Source organism: Coregonus clupeaformis, unplaced genomic scaffold, assembly GCF_020615455.1.
Source record: "Coregonus clupeaformis isolate EN_2021a unplaced genomic scaffold, ASM2061545v1 scaf0029, whole genome shotgun sequence".
NCBI lineage: Eukaryota > Metazoa > Chordata > Actinopteri > Salmoniformes > Salmonidae > Coregonus > Coregonus clupeaformis.
In genome coordinates this window covers 1,174,957-1,190,000 of record NW_025533484.1, presented here as the reverse complement: position 1 = coordinate 1,190,000, position 15,044 = coordinate 1,174,957, and the positions used below count along the sequence as shown (strand labels likewise).

The 15,044-nt window shown below is 44.7% G+C and overlaps 1 protein-coding gene across 2 annotated transcripts in view; it reads left to right on the top strand.

The window, feature by feature from the left end:
- Positions 1-10,968, top strand: part of bcl9l (bcl9 like) — a 92,049-nt gene extending 81,081 nt beyond the window's left edge. For both annotated transcript variants that reach the window (XM_041878204.2, XM_041878203.2), the window contains exons 7-9: positions 1-2,371; positions 8,691-8,936; positions 9,290-10,968. The exon at positions 1-2,371 is cut by the window's left edge and continues 156 nt beyond it. In XM_041878204.2, the coding sequence (XP_041734138.1) occupies positions 1-2,371; positions 8,691-8,936; positions 9,290-10,494 (3,822 nt within the window). In that variant the 3' untranslated portion in view covers positions 10,495-10,968. The remainder of the gene's footprint in view (positions 2,372-8,690; positions 8,937-9,289) is intronic.
- The last annotated feature ends 4,076 nt before the right edge of the window (positions 10,969-15,044 follow it).

Genomic DNA, 15,044 nt, shown 5'->3' with positions numbered 1-15,044 from the left:
ACGGGACACCCCGACTCTGAGCCCCCCCAGACCAGACTGGGGGGTCCTGGAGTCTCCAATAACAGTAGCAGTACCCCCTCCCACCAGCCAGGGAGCGCTGTTGCGCCTACACCCTGTGGACCAGGCCCAGGCCCCGGGGGTGGAGGTCGTGGGGGGGAGGGGAAAGGGGTGCTGCCTCACCCCAGTGCGGGGGTGTCTCCGTCAGGTAGCCCCTCGGTGCTCTCAGCCCACCTGCAGGTCGATGTGGGGGTGCGGGGCGGGGGTGGTCCGGGGGGTAACGGGGGAGACGGGGGTCTGTCTAAAGAACAGCTGGAGCACAGAGAGAGGTCTCTACAGACCCTCAGGGACATCGAGAGGCTTCTGCTCCGCTCCGGGACAGCAGGGGGCGCCGTAGAGCCACCAGGCCCCAACAACAACCCCAACAATGTAAACAACATCAACACTGAGGGTAGTGGCGGCGGTCCGATGGAGGACGGGGAGAATAGCGGTAACGGTAATAATACTGGTGGGAACAGCTTGTTGCTTCCCCCTATGGGCCAGATGAAGAGGTACGAGGAGCCTCTCAGGTCCATCATCTCCCAGACGCAGCAGCTGGGGGGGCCAGGGGGGATGGACGACTCTCCCATGGGGGGTCCCCACCCCCACAGCCTGCCCCCCCACCACTCCCCTGGGGGCCTGGACATGGGGCCCCTCTTGGGTCCTGACGGTCTGACCCCGGAGCAGGTCGCCTGGAGACAGCTGCAGGAGGAATATTACCAGGAGAAGAGAAGGCAACAGGAGATTCAGCCCAACCCTCACACACACCCACAGCACTTCAGAATGATGCAGGAGATGAGCATGGGGCAGGGGGGGCCCCCGATTATGATGAGGGGTCCCCCTCCGCCGTACCACAGCAAGCCTGGGGAGCAGCAGTGGGGGCCAGCTGGGATGGGACCGGGAGGGATGGGGCCGGGTAACCCTCGGATGATAGACATGCACCACGAGGGGCCCCGGGGTCCACGGTTCCTGGGCCAGATGCAGAGGGGTCCCCCTGGAGGAGGGGGGTTCCCAGGCAGTCCTGGAGGGGTGTTATCCATTGAGGGTCTCAGCCCCCAACGGGCCCCCAGGCCAGGCATGTGGATAGAAGACCTGCCCCCCAACATGATGGGTGGTGGCAGGGGGCCGTTCTACCATGGGGGGCCAGGTGGGGGACCCCCCCAACACATGCAGGGTGACCCTGAGCGCCTGCTGACCCGGGAAGATATGTTCCGCATCATGGAGAAGAGGCAGCTGCAGGGGCTCCACCACCTGGAGCTGGAGAGGATAGCCCAACAACAACAACAGGGTATGGGGGGCCCCAGGATGATGGAGGGGCCAGGGGGGTTCCCCAACCAGGGGATGGGCCGAGGGCCGGGATCGAGGGAGGACCCCATGGACTTCCTAGGGTCCAGGGAGATTATGGGGTCCCCGGGCGGGGGTGTAGGAGGAGGGGGTCCCCAGATGAGAGATCTAGTAGACTCCTCTCTCGGCCCCGGGGGGATGAACATGAACATGAATGTTAACATGATGAACCAGCAGATGAACCAACAGCAGCAGATGATGCTGCAGAAGCTGAGAGGAGGAGGAAGAGGAGGAAGAGGAGGAGGAGGGCCACTAGGGGACTTGCTTAGCCAGGAGGACATCGCTCGGATCCGAGCCGCCCAGAATGGTGGTGGACGTGGAGGGAATAAAGTGATGATCCAGGGACCTGACGGCCCGCTCCAGTTCCCCAATCAGGGGCCCTTCCCTGGGGGACCGGGAGGAGGCGAGGGGGGTTACCTCCAGGGGCCCGGGGTTGACATGTTCGGATTGCCTGACCAGCATGGTGGGGGGCCTCACATGGGGGGTACGTCTCGCCTCAGCCACATGCCCATGGGGGGCGGTGGTGGTGGGGGGGGACCCCGGTGCGCGGACCTAGGCCCTCACCACCCTTCGGACCTGTCCATCAACGTGAACCCCAGCATGGTCTCCCCGGCGATGCACCCTCCCCCTCACCAGCTCAAGTCTCCGTCCCTCATCCAGGAGCCGTCGCCCCTCATGAGCTCACCCTCCACCGCAGGCCTTAAGTCCCCCTCTCAGATATCCTCCGCTGGGGGTTCTCAGAGCCAGCAACACCCCCTACCTCCTGCCTCTGGGGCCGGGACCCCCTCCTCTTCCTCCATGAAGTCTCCCCAGGTGATGGGCCCCTCCCTGGGGCTGCGCTCCCCCTCGGGCTCCCCTGGACGTCTGAAGTCTCCAGCCATGGTGGCGTCTCCAGGGTGGACGTCCTCTCCTAAGACAGCTCTACCCAGCCCTGGGGGACCTAGCAGTGGAAAGGGGCTGGGGAACGGAGGCAGCAGCTCCACAGAGACAGGTAAGAACTAGATACGGGATAGGTCCCAGATGGACATGTGACCTCTGATAAGGACAGGGATCACTGACTGTGCTATCGCTACACTGTAGCCTGTCTTGAATCTCTCCTTTAGATCAAGTGCCTATAGAAAGTCTACACCCTGTTTATTTTTTTCCACATTTTGTTGCGTTACAAAGTGGGATTGAACTAGATGTATTTTTGTAATTGATCTACACACAATACTCCATAATGTCAAAGTAAAAATAAAAGTATCTTTTATTTTTACAAATTAAAACATTTTTTATAACTAAAATATAGTCGTTGCAGATGTATTTAGTAAGTATAAATAAATAATAACAATCAATATTAAGTATTCTGCCCCTTTGTTTAGCCTTAATGTGTTCAGGAGTAAAATGTGGCTTAACAAATCACATAAGTTATATGGACTCACTCTGAAATAATAGGGGCATGACATGATTTCTGAATGACTAACCCTTCCTCTGTCCCCCATACATACAACATCTGTAAGGTCCCTCAGTCAAGTATTGAATTTAAAGCACAGATTCAACTACAAAGACCAGGGAGCTTTTAGAAAGCCTCATAAAGAAGGGCAGTGATTGGTAGAAAATCAGACATTTAATATATCTTTAACCATGGTTAAGTGAATAATATATACACACTACATGACCAACAGTATGTGGACACCTGCTCATCAAACATCTCATTCCAACATCATGGGCATTAATATGGAGTTGGTCCCCCCTTTTCTGCTATAACAGCTTCCACTCTTCTGGGAAGGCTTTCTGCTAGATGTTGGAACATTGCTGCGGGGACTTGCTTCCATTCAGCCACAAGAGCATTAGTGAGGTCGGGCACTGATGTTGGGCGATTAGGCCTGGCTCGCAGTCGGCGTTCCTATTCATCCCAAAGGTGTTCGATGGGGTTGAGGTCAGGGCTCTGTGTAGGCCAGTCAAGTTCTTCCACACCGATCTCGACAAACCATTTCTGTATGGACCTCAATTTGTGCACGGGGGCATTGTCATGCTGAAACAGGAAAGGGCCTTCCCCAAACTGTTGCCAAAAAGTTGGAAGCACAGAATCGTCTAGAATGTCATTGTATGGTGTAGCATTAAGATTTCCCTTCACTGGAACTAAGGGGCCTAGCCCGAACCATGAAAAACAGCCCCAGACCATTATTTCTCCTCCACCAAACTTTACAGTTGGCACTATGCATTGGGGCAGGTCGTGTTCTCCTGGCATCCGCCAAACCCAGATTTGTCTGTCGGACTGCCAGATGATGAAGTGTGATTCATCACTCCAGAGAACGCGTTTCCACTGCTCCAGAGTCCAATGGCGGCGAGCTTTACACCACTCCAGCCGACACTTTTAGGCTGCTCGGCTGCTCGGCCATGGAAACCCATTTCATGAAGCTCCCGACGAACAGTTCTTGTGCTGACGTTGCTTCCAGAGGCAGTGGCGGCGGTCCCGTTCTGTGAGCTTGTGTGGCCTACCACTTCGCGGCTGAGCCGTTGTTGCTCCTAGATGTTTCCACTTCATAATAACAGCACTTACAGTTTACCGGGGCAGCTCTAGCAGGGCAGAAATTTGACGAACTGACTTGTTGGAAAGGTGGCATCCAATGACTGTGCCACGTTGAAAGTCACTGAGCTCTTCAGTACGGACCATTCTACTGCCAATGTTTGTCTATGGAGATTGCATGGCTGTGTGCTCGATTTTAAACACCTGTCAGCAACGGGTGTGGCTGAAATAGCAGAATCCACTCATTTGAAGGGGTGTCCACATACTTTTGTATATACAGTGGGGGGAAAAAGTATTTAGTCAGCCACCAATTGTGCAAGTTCTCCCACTTAAAAAGATGAGAGCGGCCTGTAATTTTCATAATAGGTACACGTCAACTATTTTTTTTTCAGGAAATCACATTGTAGGATTTTTAATGAATTTATTTGCAAATTATGGTGGAAAATAAGTATTTGGTCACCTACAAACAAGCAAGATTTCTGGCTCTCACAGACCTGTAACTTCTTCTTTAAGAGGCTCCTCTGTCCTCCACTCGTTACCTGTATTAATGGCACCTGTTTTAACTTGTTATCAGTATAAAAGACACCTGTCCACAACCTCAAACAGTCACACTCCAAACTCCACTATGGCCAAGACCAAAGAGCTGTCAAAGGACACCAGAAACAAAATTGTAGACCTGCACCAGGCTGGGAAGACTGAATCTGCAATAGGTAAGCAGCTTGGTTTGAAGAAATCAACTGTGGGAGCAATTATTAGGAAATGGAAGACATACAAGACCACTGATAATCTCCCTCGATCTCGGGCTCCACGCAAGATCTCACCCCGTGGGGTCAAAATGATCACAAGAACGGTGAGCAAAAATCCCAGAACCACACGGGGGGACCTAGTGAATGACCTGCAGAGAGCTGGGACCAAAGTAACAAAGCCTACCATCAGTAACACACTACGCCGCCAGGGACTCAAATCCTGCAGTGCCAGACGTGGCCCCCTGCTTAAGCCAGTACATGTCCAGGCCCGTCTGAAGTTTGCTAGAGTGCATTTGGATGATCCAGAAGAGGATTGGGAGAATGTCATATGGTCAGATGAAACCAAAATATAACTTTTTGGTAAAAACTCAACTCGTCGTGTTTGGAGGACAAAGAATGCTGAGTTGCATCCAAAGAACACCATACCTACTGTGAATCATGGGGGTGGAAACATCATGCTTTGGGGCTGTTTTTCTGCAAAGGGACCAGGATGACTGATCCGTGTAAAGGAAATAATGAATGGGGCCATGTATCGTGAGATTTTGAGTGAAAACCTCCTTCCATCAGCAAGAGCATTGAAGATGAAACGTGGCTGGGTCTTTCAGCATGACAATGATCCCAAACACACCGCCTGGGCAACGAAGGAGTGGCTTCGTAAGAAGCATTTCAAGGTCCTGGAGTGGCCTAGCCAGTCTCCAGATCTCAACCCCATAGAAAATCTTTGGAGGGAGTTGAAAGTCTGTGTTGCCCAGCGACAGCCCCAAAACATCACTGCTCTAGAGGAGATCTGCATGGAGGAATGGGCCAAAATACCAGCAACAGTGTGTGAAAACCTTGTGAAGACTTACAGAAAACGTTTGACCTTTGTCATTGCCAACAAAGGGTATATAACAAAGTATTGAGAAACTTTTGTTATTGACCAAATACTTATTTTCCACCATAATTTGCAAATAAATTCATAAAAAATCCTACAATGTGATTTTCTGGATTTTTTTTTCTCATTTTGTCTGTCATAGTTGACGTGTACCTATGATGAAAATTACAGGCCTCTCATCTTTTTAAGTGGGAGAACTTGCACAATTGGTGGCTGACTAAATACTTTTTTCCCCCACTGTATAGTGTATGTGATGGGATGAATAGACATTATGGACAGTATGTGTATAGAATATACAAAATAAACACTGAAAAAAAATATAAACACAACATGTAAAGTGTTGGTCCCATGTTTCATGAGCTGAAATAAAAGATCCCAGAAATTACAAAAAGCTTATTTCTCTCAAGTTTTGTGCACAATTTTGTTTACATCCCTGTTGGTGAATATTTCTCCTTTGCCAAGATAATCCATCTACCTGACAGGTGTGACATATCAATAAGCTGATTAAACAGCATGATCATTACACAGGTGCACCTTGTGCTGGCCACGATAAAAGGCCAATCTAAAAATGTGCAGTTTTGTCACACAACACAATGCCACAGATGTCTCAAGTTTTGAGGGAGTGTGAAATTAGCATGATGACTGCAGGAATGTCCACCAGAACTATTGACAGAGTTGTGAATGTTTATTTCTCTAACATAAGATAAATAATGTCATTTTAGAGAATTTGGCAGTACGTCCAACCGGCCTCACAACCACAGACCATGTGGCGTCGTGTGGGCGAGTGGTTTGCTGATGTCAGCGTTGTGAACAGAGTGCCCCATGATGGCGGTGGGGTTATGGTATGGGCAGGCATAAGCTACGGACAACGAACACAATTGCATTTTATCAATTGGCAATTTGAATGCACAAAAATACCGCGACGAGATCCAGAGGCCCATTGTAAGGCCCATTGTTTTTAAGATATCTGTGACCAACAGATTCATATCTGTATTCCCAGTCATGTGAAATCGATAGATTAGGGCCTAATGAATTTATTCAATTGACTGGTTTCCTCATATAAAATCTTTGAAATTGTTGCATGTTGCATTTATATTTTTGTTCAGTATACATATGAAGTGGGTAAAACAGTATGTAAACATTATTAAAGTGACCAGTGATTCCATGTCTATGTACATAGGGCAGCAGCCTCTAAGGTGCATGGTTGAGTAACCGGGTGGTAGCCGGCTAGTGACAGTGACTAAGTTCAGGGCAGGGTACTGGGTGGAGGCCGGCTAGTGATGGCTATTTAACAGTCTGGTGGCCTTTAGATAGAAGCTGTTTTTCAGTCTCTCGGTCCCAGTTTTGATGCACCTGTACTGACTTCACCTTCTAGATGGTAACAGGCCGTGGCTCGGGTGGCTGAGGTCCTTGATGATATTTTTGGCCTTCTTGTGACATCGGGTGCTGTAGGTGTCCTGGAGGGCGGGCAGTGTGCCCCCAGTGATGCGTTGGGCAGACCGCACCACCCTCTGGAGAGCCCTGCAGTTGCGGACGGTGCAGTTGCTGTACCAGGCGGTGATACAGCCTGACAGGATGCTCTCAATGGTGCATCTGTAAAAGTTTGTGACGGTCTTAGGGGCAGTCGTCCTTCTGAACTGAGCTGCAGCACAGGAAGGATGGTGGGGATGGGGATCTTAAAGCAGCTACATAGTGGCTGTGATGGGAGAACTGAGGATGGATCAACAACATTGTAGTGACTCCACAATAATCACCTAAATTAGTGAAAATAATAATTAAAATATACAGAATTAGAATATTCCAAAAGGCACTGAATTAATACTGAGAAAAAAACACACTTTTTGGCCTAAATGTAAATCCATCACTGAGTACCACTCTTCATATTTTCAAGCATTGTGGTGTTTGTATATATTATGGATACCCATTACTACTCTTCCTGGGGTCCAGCGAAATTAAGGCAGTTATACATTTTAAAAACATTACAATACATTCATAACAGATTTCACAACAGATTTCACAACATATTAAGTGTGTGCCCTCAGGCCTCTACTCCACTACCACATATCTACAACACAAAATCCATGTGTACATGTGTGTATAGTGCGTATGTTATCGTGTGTGTGTATGCATGTGTCTGTGTCTATGTTTGTGTTGCTTCACAGTCCCCGCTGTTCCATAAGGTGTATTTTTATCTGTTTTTTAAATCTGATTCTACTGCTGGCATCAGTTACTTGATGTGGAATAGAGTTCCATGTAGTCATGGCTCTATGTAGTACTGTGCGCCTCCCATAGTCTGTTCTGGACTTGGGGACTGTGACTTGGGGACTCTGGTGGCATGTCTTGTGGGGTATGCATGGGTGTCCGAGCTGTGTGCCAGTAGTTCAAACAGACAGCTCGGTTCATTCAACATGTCAACGCCTCTCATAAACACAAGTAATGATGAAGTCAATCTCTCCTCCAATTTGAGCCTGGAGAGATTGACATGCATATTATTCATGTTAGCTCTCTGTGTCTTGTGGGGTATGCTTGATTTCGACAAAGACTGGGACGTTTTTCAGGATGAAAAGAAACAGAATGATGGAGGAAAACCTGCTTCAGTCTACTTTCCACCAGACACTGGGAGAGGAATTCACCTTTTTAGCAGGAAAATAGCCTACAACACAAAGCCAAATCTACACTGGAGTTGCTTACCAAGAAGACAGTGAATGTTCCTGAGTAGCCGAGTTACAGTTTTGACTGAAAATCTTGGACTTGAAAATTGCTATTTAGCCATGATTCCCAACACCTTGACCGAGCTTGAAGAATTTTGAAAAGAATATGCAAATATTGCACATTTCAGGTGTGCAGAGAGGTGTATTAGATTTACCAAAAAAGACTCACAGCTGTAATGGCTGCCAAAGGTGTTCCTAACATGTATTGACTGAGGGGGTGAATACTTATCTAATCAAGGTTCTTCCACTTTGACATTACAAAGTATTTTGTGTAGATCTTTTACAAAAAAAATTACAATGAAATCCATTTTAATCCCACTTTGTAACAGAATAAAATGTGAAGACTTTCCACTGTGAGTATTTTATCTACATGCTGCTGCAAACTAAATCGCTATTTTTGGATACTAAAGATGTTTCTCTCTCTATTCTCGTTATTCTTGATTCTTTGATCTTGTTCTTGTCCCTGATAGGACCCCCCAGGAGTTCTAACTCCACACCTATCAGCCAGCCGGGTTCCATGGCTCCCAGCATGCCGTTCACCTCGTCGCCAGACAACCCTCCGACTCAGAACCCCCTCTCCCTCATTATGTCACAGATGTCCAAGTATGCCATGCCTAGCTCCACCCCCCTCTACCACGACGCTATCAAGACCATCGCCACCTCCGATGATGAGATGATGCCAGATCGCCCTCTGCTGTCCGGAGTCAACATCGGAGGTGCACTGACCACTTGTCTCGGTCAAAGTCAAGCCGTAATCTACAATTTTTGTGTGATGATAATCTTTCTGTTATTCCATATTTGTTAAAGAGCAAATGGGTTTTATAAATATTTTATTTGAATTGCCTCTAATACAGTTCAGATATAACATCTTGAGATAAAATGGGGCATGTTAATTTACATGTTATTGTTATTGTATGAATGGTCCTGTTTAGTAAATACAGTGATGATCCTCTCTCTCTCTCTGTCTCTCACTCTGTCGGTCTCTCTCTCTGTCGGTCTCTGTCTCTCGCGTTGTCTCTCTGTCTCTGTCTCTTTCTGTCTCTGTCTCTCTCTCTCTGTCTCCTGTCAGGTAACCCAGGGAACCACCAGGGCTCTATGCTGCTGTCCCAGAGTTCCATTGGGCCCCACAGCGGCCAGCTGTCCCCCAACCCCATGGGCCTGAACGGTATGAACCCTGCCATGATGGGGTACAGCTTGTCCCCCATGCACCCCCAAAACCAGATAGGAGGGTTCCCTCGCATGCAGCACCCCGGAGGCCCCATGCACTCCCCTCTGGGCGGTATGCCCCCCCAGTTCTCCCAACAGAACCCAGAAGATGTCATCCCCCCCCAGCAGCTGCAGCACATGCTCAGTAAGGGCCTGTCCCACCCCCACCAGCGCGGCCCCCACCCCTCGGACTCCTTTATGGGCCCCGACGGCCCCGACCTGAGTGACGTCATCCGACCGACCCACTCTGGCATCCCGGAGTTCGACCTGTCTCGTATCATCCCCTCCGACAAGCCCTCCTCCACCCTGCAGTACTTCCCCAAGGCAGAGGGCATGTCCGGGGGCCAGCAGGGCCAGGGGAACCACCCTAACCCCCACCAGGGCCAGCCTGGCTCCCAGGGACCTGGCCAAGGCCCCCCTCCTCCACAGCTCCTGAAACAGCTCTCTGCCCCCGGCCCTCACAGCAATGCCCCCTCCTCCAACCCTCACATCGCCAACCTGCAGAACATGATGGCAGAGCACCAGCTGCCCCCCCACCCCTCCCACTGCGGGATGGGTAGGCATGGTATTGGGGGGATGCCCCAGGGAGGGTCCAGGGGAATGGGGGGTCCGGGTGGAGGGGGCATGGGTGGCCACATGATGCACCCTGGACACCTGATGGGCAGGACAGGTATGGGTATGGGGCCAGGCCACACCCAGCAACAGCTCCAACAGCAGGCCATGATGGCTAACAGCCTCCTCCACGGTGGCCACCCCGGTCCCCAGCCCCACCCCTCCATGATGTCCTCCCAACAGCACAGCCTAATGGCCCAGCAGAACCTCATGCTGATGCAGGCTAAGCAGAGAGGTATGGGCCTTCCCGGGGACCCCTTCGGCCAGCAAGGGGGACCCCTCATGTCCCCTCAGGGCCCCATGATGGGTCCTGGCCCCCCACACCCCCAGGGTGGGATGATGGGCCCCGGCATTGGCCCTGGCCCCCAGGGGCCACTCAGACAGAGAGGGATGTCCCTGGACAGTCCCCTAGGCTACGGCCCTGGGCCAGGGAGTATGGCTAACATGCCCTTCTGATCGTCCTGCTGCATGGCTGCAGCCCAAAGAGCACTCTATTTACTACACAGTGCTGACTGTAAAAACCTTCTTTCCAATAGGGCGTGTTTCCATTGTCTCATATGTTTTCATGAATGTTAATATTGTTATTATTATTGCTTCAAATTGTTAAACAAATAAATGATATCAGTTGATAATCTTCATATTGTTTGGAGTACAAACTGATAAAAAAAATAATAATAATATTGAAGAGCTGTCGTGATAACGGTTTAATAAAGACATTTGAAGCCATTTTCTAAAATATCTGTAAAATAGGTAGCCTATATTTCACAGATGACTGTATTTGTTTTGGACGAGGTTTACGGTTGTGAGGAAAAGCCTCTGGATTTATATATGTTTTAATATCATTGATTATTTTTCTCCTCCGGCTACCAAACTGGAATATATAAAAAATAATATATATATATATATATACATACAGTACCAGTCAAAAGTTTGGACACACCTACTCATTCAAGGGGTTTTCTTTATTTTTTACTATTTTCTACATTGTAGAATAATAGTGAAGACATCAAAATTATGAAATAACACATATGGAATCATGTAGTAACCAAAAAAGTGTTAAACAAATCAAAATATATTTTATATTTGAGATTCTTCAAATAGCCACTCTTTGCCTTGATGACAGCTTTGTACACTCTTGGCATTCTCTCAACCAGCTTCACCTGGAATGCTTTCCCAACAGTCTTGAAGGAGTTCCCACATATTCTGAGCACTTGTTGGCTGCTTTTCCTTCACTCTGCCGTCCGACTCATCCCAAACCATCTCAATTGGGTTGAGGTCGGGGGATTGTGAAGACCAGGTAATCTGATGCAGAACTCCATCACTCTCCTTGGTAAAAAAAAATTGACTATCGTTTCTCTTTGCTTATTTGAGCTGTTCTTGCCATAATATGGACTTGGTCTTTTACCAAATAGGGCTATCTTCTGTATACCCCCCCTACCTTGTCACAACACAACTGATTGTCTCAAACACATTGAGAAGGAAAGAAATTCCACAAATTAACTTTTAAAAAGGCACACCTGTTAATTGAAATGCATTTCAGGTGACTACCTCATGAAGCTGGTTGAGAGAATGCCAAGAGTGTGCAAAGCTGTCATCAAGGCAAAGGGTGGCTATTTGAAGAATCTCAAATATAAAATAGATTTTGATTTGTTTAACACTTTTTTGGTTACTACATGATTCCATATGTGTTATTTCATAGTTTTGAAGTCTTCACTATTATTCTACAATGTAGAAAATGGTAAAAATAAAGAAAATCCCTTGAATGAGTTGGTGTGTCCAAACTTTTGACTGGTACTGTATATATATAATATATTATATATAGTTGCTGTATATAAGATGCAATTTGTGATTGTTTGCAATTGTTCTGTATAACTGTGTTTTAATAGAAGTCTAAAAAATGAAAGAATACTGAACTCCATATCATTGTGTTGGTGTCGTTGACCTTTTAGATAGTTATACTTCTAGACAGTAGGTTATACTTCTAGACACAGTAGTTTATACTTCTAGACAGTAGTTTATACTTCTAGACAGTAGTTTATACTTTTAGACACAGTAGTTTATACTTCTAGACACAGTAGTTTATACTTTTAGACACAGTAGTTTATACTTCTAGACACAGTAGTTTATACTTTTAGACACAGTAGTTTATACTTCTAGACACAGTAGTTTATACTTTTAGACACAGTAGTTTATACTTCTAGACAATAGTTTATACTTCTAGACACAGTAGTTTATACTTCTAGACACAGTAGTTTATACTTTTAGACACAGTAGTTTATACTTCTAGACAGTAGTTTATACTTCTAGACAGTAGTTTATACTTTTAGACACAGTAGTTTATACTTCTAGACACAGTAGTTTATACTTTTAGACACAGTAGTTTATACTTCTAGACACAGTAGTTTATACTTTTAGACACAGTAGTTTATACTTCTAGACACAGTAGTTTATACTTTTAGACACAGTAGTTTATACTTCTAGACAATAGTTTATACTTCTAGACACAGTAGTTTATACTTCTAGACACAGTAGTTTATACTTTTAGACACAGTAGTTTATACTTCTAGACAGTAGGTTATACTTCTAGACACAGTAGTTTATACTTCTAGACAATAGTTTATACTTCTAGACACAGTAGTTTATACTTCTAGACACAGTAGTTTATACTTCTAGACAGTAGTTTATACTTCTAGACAGTAGTTTATACTTTTAGACAGTAGTTTATACTTTTAGACACAGTAGTTTATACTTCTAGACACAGTAGTTTATACTTTTAGACACAGTAGTTTATACTTCTAGACACAGTAGTTTATACTTCTAGACACAGTAGTTTATACTTCTAGACAGTAGTTTATACTTCTAGACACAGTAGTTTATACTTCTAGACAGTAGTTTATACTTCTAGACACAGTAGTTTATACTTCTAGACAGTAGTTTATACTTTTAGACACAGTAGTTTATACTTCTAGACACAGTAGTTTATACTTCTAGACACAGTAGTTTATACTTCTAGACACAGTAGTTTATACTTCTAGACACAGTAGTTTATACTTCTAGACACAGTAGTTTATACTTCTAGACAGTAGTTTATACTTTTAGACACAGTAGTTTATACTTCTAGACACAGTAGTTTATACTTTTAGACACAGTAGTTTATACTTCTAGACACAGTAGTTTATACTTCTAGACAGTAGTTTATACTTCTAGACACAGTAGTTTATACTTCTAGACACAGTAGTTTATACTTCTAGACACAGTAGTTTATACTTCTAGACACAGTAGTTTATACTTCTAGACACAGTAGTTTATACTTCTAGACACAGTAGTTTATACTTCTAGACACAGTAGTTTATACTTCTAGACAGTAGTTTATACTTCTAGACACAGTAGTTTATACTTTTAGACACAGTAGTTTATACTTCTAGACAGTAGTTTATACTTCTAGACACAGTAGTTTATACTTCTAGACACAGTAGTTTATACTTCTAAACACAGTAGTTTATACTTTTAGACAGTAGTTTATACTTCTAGACACAGTAGTTTATACTTTTAGACACAGTAGTTTATACTTCTAGACACAGTAGTTTATACTTCTAGACAGTAGTTTATACTTCTAGACACAGTAGTTTATACTTTTAGACACAGTAGTTTATACTTTTAGACACAGTAGTTTATACTTTTAGACACAGTAGTTTATACTTCTAGACACAGTAGTTTATACTTCTAGACAGTAGTTTCTACTTCTAGACACAGTAGTTTCTACTTCTAGACACAGTAGTTTCTACTTCTAGACACAGTAGTTTATACTTCTAGACACAGTAGTTTATACTTCTAGACACAGTAGTTTATACTTCTAGACAGTAGTTTATACTTCTAGACACAGTAGTTTATACTTCTAGACACAGTAGTTTATACTTCTAGACACAGTAGTGTATACTTCTAGACACAGTAGTTTATACTTCTAGACACAGTAGTTTATACTTCTAGACACAGTACTTTATACTTCTAGACAGAGTAGTTTATACTTCTAGACACAGTAGTTTATACTTCTAGACACAGTAGTTTATACTTCTAGACAGTAGTTTATACTTCTAGACACAGTAGTTTATACTTTTAGACACAGTAGTTTATACTTCTAGACACAGTAGTTTATACTTCTAGACACAGTAGTTTATACTTCTAGACACAGTAGTTTCTAGACACAGTAGTTTATACTTCTAGACAGTAGTTTATACTTCTAGACACAGTAGTTTATACTTTTAGACACAGTAGTTTATACTTCTAGACACAGTAGTTTATACTTCTAGACACAGTAGTTTATACTTCTAGACACAGTAGTTTCTAGACACAGTAGTTTATACTTCTAGACACAGTAGTTTATACTTTTAGACACAGTAGTTTATACTTTTAGACACAGTAGTTTATACTTTTAGACACAGTAGTTTATACTTTTAGACACAGTAGTTTATACTTTTAGACACAGTAGTTTATACTTCTAGACACAGTAGTTTCTAGACACAGTAGTTTATACTTCTAGACACAGTAGTTTATACTTTTAGACACAGTAGTTTATACTTTTAGACACAGTAGTTTATACTTTTAGACACAGTAGTTTATACTTTTAGACACAGTAGTTTATACTTCTAGACAGTAGTTTATACTTCTAGACAGTAGTTTATACTTTTAGACAGTAGTTTATACTTCTAGACACAGTAGTTTATACTTTTAGACACAGTAGTTTATACTTTTAGACACAGTAGTTTATACTTCTAGACACAGTAGTTTATACTTTTAGACACAGTAGTTTATACTTCTAGACACAGTAGTTTATACTTCTAGACACAGTAGTTTACTTCTAGACACAGTAGTTTATACTTCTAGACACAGTAGTTTATACTTCTAGACACAGTAGTTTATACTTTTAGACAGTAGTTTATACTTCTAGACACAGTAGTTTATACTTCTAGACAGTAGTTTATACTTCTAGACAGTAGTTTATACTTCTA